The sequence below is a fragment of the Mizuhopecten yessoensis genome, unplaced genomic scaffold (genome assembly GCF_002113885.1).
Source record: "Mizuhopecten yessoensis strain PY_sf001 unplaced genomic scaffold, ASM211388v2 hete_36062750, whole genome shotgun sequence".
Taxonomy (NCBI): domain Eukaryota; kingdom Metazoa; phylum Mollusca; class Bivalvia; order Pectinida; family Pectinidae; genus Mizuhopecten; species Mizuhopecten yessoensis.
In genome coordinates this window covers 584-2,210 of record NW_018483248.1, presented here as the reverse complement: position 1 = coordinate 2,210, position 1,627 = coordinate 584, and the positions used below count along the sequence as shown (strand labels likewise).

The 1,627-nt window shown below is 35.5% G+C and overlaps 1 protein-coding gene across 1 annotated transcript; it reads right to left on the bottom strand.

Moving 5' to 3' along the window:
* Positions 1 to 81: 81 nt before the first annotated feature.
* On the bottom strand, positions 82 to 894 carry LOC110444210 (gelation factor-like; the record flags this gene model as incomplete). Its single annotated transcript, XM_021488610.1, has 2 exons — positions 807 to 894; positions 82 to 277 (listed from the first exon to the last, which is right to left on the bottom strand). Coding segments are annotated over exons 1-2 (284 nt in total), but the record flags the coding sequence as incomplete, so codon positions are not given.
* Positions 895 to 1,627: the final 733 nt, after the last annotated feature.

Sequence of the window (1,627 nt, the reverse complement as noted above, 5' to 3'; positions counted from 1 at the left end):
ACACATTTGAACTCTTCCAATTCAAAGGTTGGTAAAGTTCATTATAACATTTCAGGGGTGCATGTTATTCAATATACTTACTGAAGAGCTATCCCATCCTCCCAATCTTTGGTGAAGTTGTTGATTTCCAAGTCTGGGATAGCCAGGCGGAACCAGTTCAGCATGAGCTTTTTTGGTGGGGACTTGGTTTTGCGATTTGAAATCTGGTAGCGCACGATGAGATGCCATATTAGACCAAGGATGAGTTTAAGATTGCCGTTTACGACGTCCTCGTTACCTGTAAACAATAACGTCAAAACTTCAGCAGATGTTAAAAGATAAAACAGAAACAAATGTACCACTGTTTAATACACAAGGGCATTAAGTTAACGTACAGTAGATAAAAAAAATATACAAAACTGAGACATTAATACAAAATATAACACGAAATAATAACCTACCCGACTATACATGTCCTATTCTTGCAGTCCATTTACGTGTAGTGTATAGTAGTATATAAGGAGACACTTTAATTTTATGGAATTAATGGACCACCGACGCAAACTCAACATGCGTCATTTCCGGATCGAATTGATCATATTAGGCGAATGATGTCCGGAATATAAAACAATTTACAATATACTAATTATATTTCATATAAAAACTGCAACAGGAAACCTGCGTTTTGTGAAACCCGATGCAACCCAAAACACACGTATGAGATCTATCTGGGTGTCAGACAAGACAGGTAAAATACGAAGGTTTCTCTAAAGGGTTACGTCAGCTGGAATATGAGGTTTTGCATATTAATGAAAACTTAGACAGACGCACATCATCTGATTGGCTGGTAACTTTAGGTGCATTGTTCGTTACGCTTGGTTGTTTAACATTGACGAGAGCAAAGTAAAATGGCATAGTGGTCATAAGATTCGTTATTCAAACATGTATTAACCTGCTATAGCATTAGGTGAAGAAAGTTTGTTTTTTTAAGTGAATAATATCTTAGATGTGCATTTAGCTTCATATTTCAAACTTTTGTAGCTCCAACATTTTCCCCTCCCTCCAACATCATCGATATTTTAGTTTATGTAATCAAAAACAATATTTTTCGGTGTAGAAAAATGTATTACCTTTCCATTTAAACGATCGCTACCTCAACCAAGACAAAGGGAATCTTAACGATGAAAATAAACCAACAGATTTTTTTTATATTTTTTATATATTATGACTTTATTTATTATCTAATAAAGTATTTAAAAAGTGATAAAGCTGTGTGTCTTATATTTGAACGTTTAACTGTCACAGCAAAATATCGGGTCAATGATGAGCTGGTCGGGTTTTTTTTCTGTTAACCTCCGACGTGTCCCCCCAGATACATCTGATATAAGCCTGTTGTTAAATTAGTTTGACCGGAAGGGATACCATTCTACCGTGTAAAGGTTATGATATTTCAGTGACGTCATCGTCCATGGACACCATCCTCATATATCCGTAGTTGTTACAAGGATAAAAACTCGCTATCAAACACTTCTGCTGTTGATAGATCTGGTGTGTGTTTAATATGCTTCTTAATGCAAACATAGTACGTTCGTTGTTTACTAGTTCGAGATAGTACGATAATAAATCAAAAGATTTACGGCACGACTCT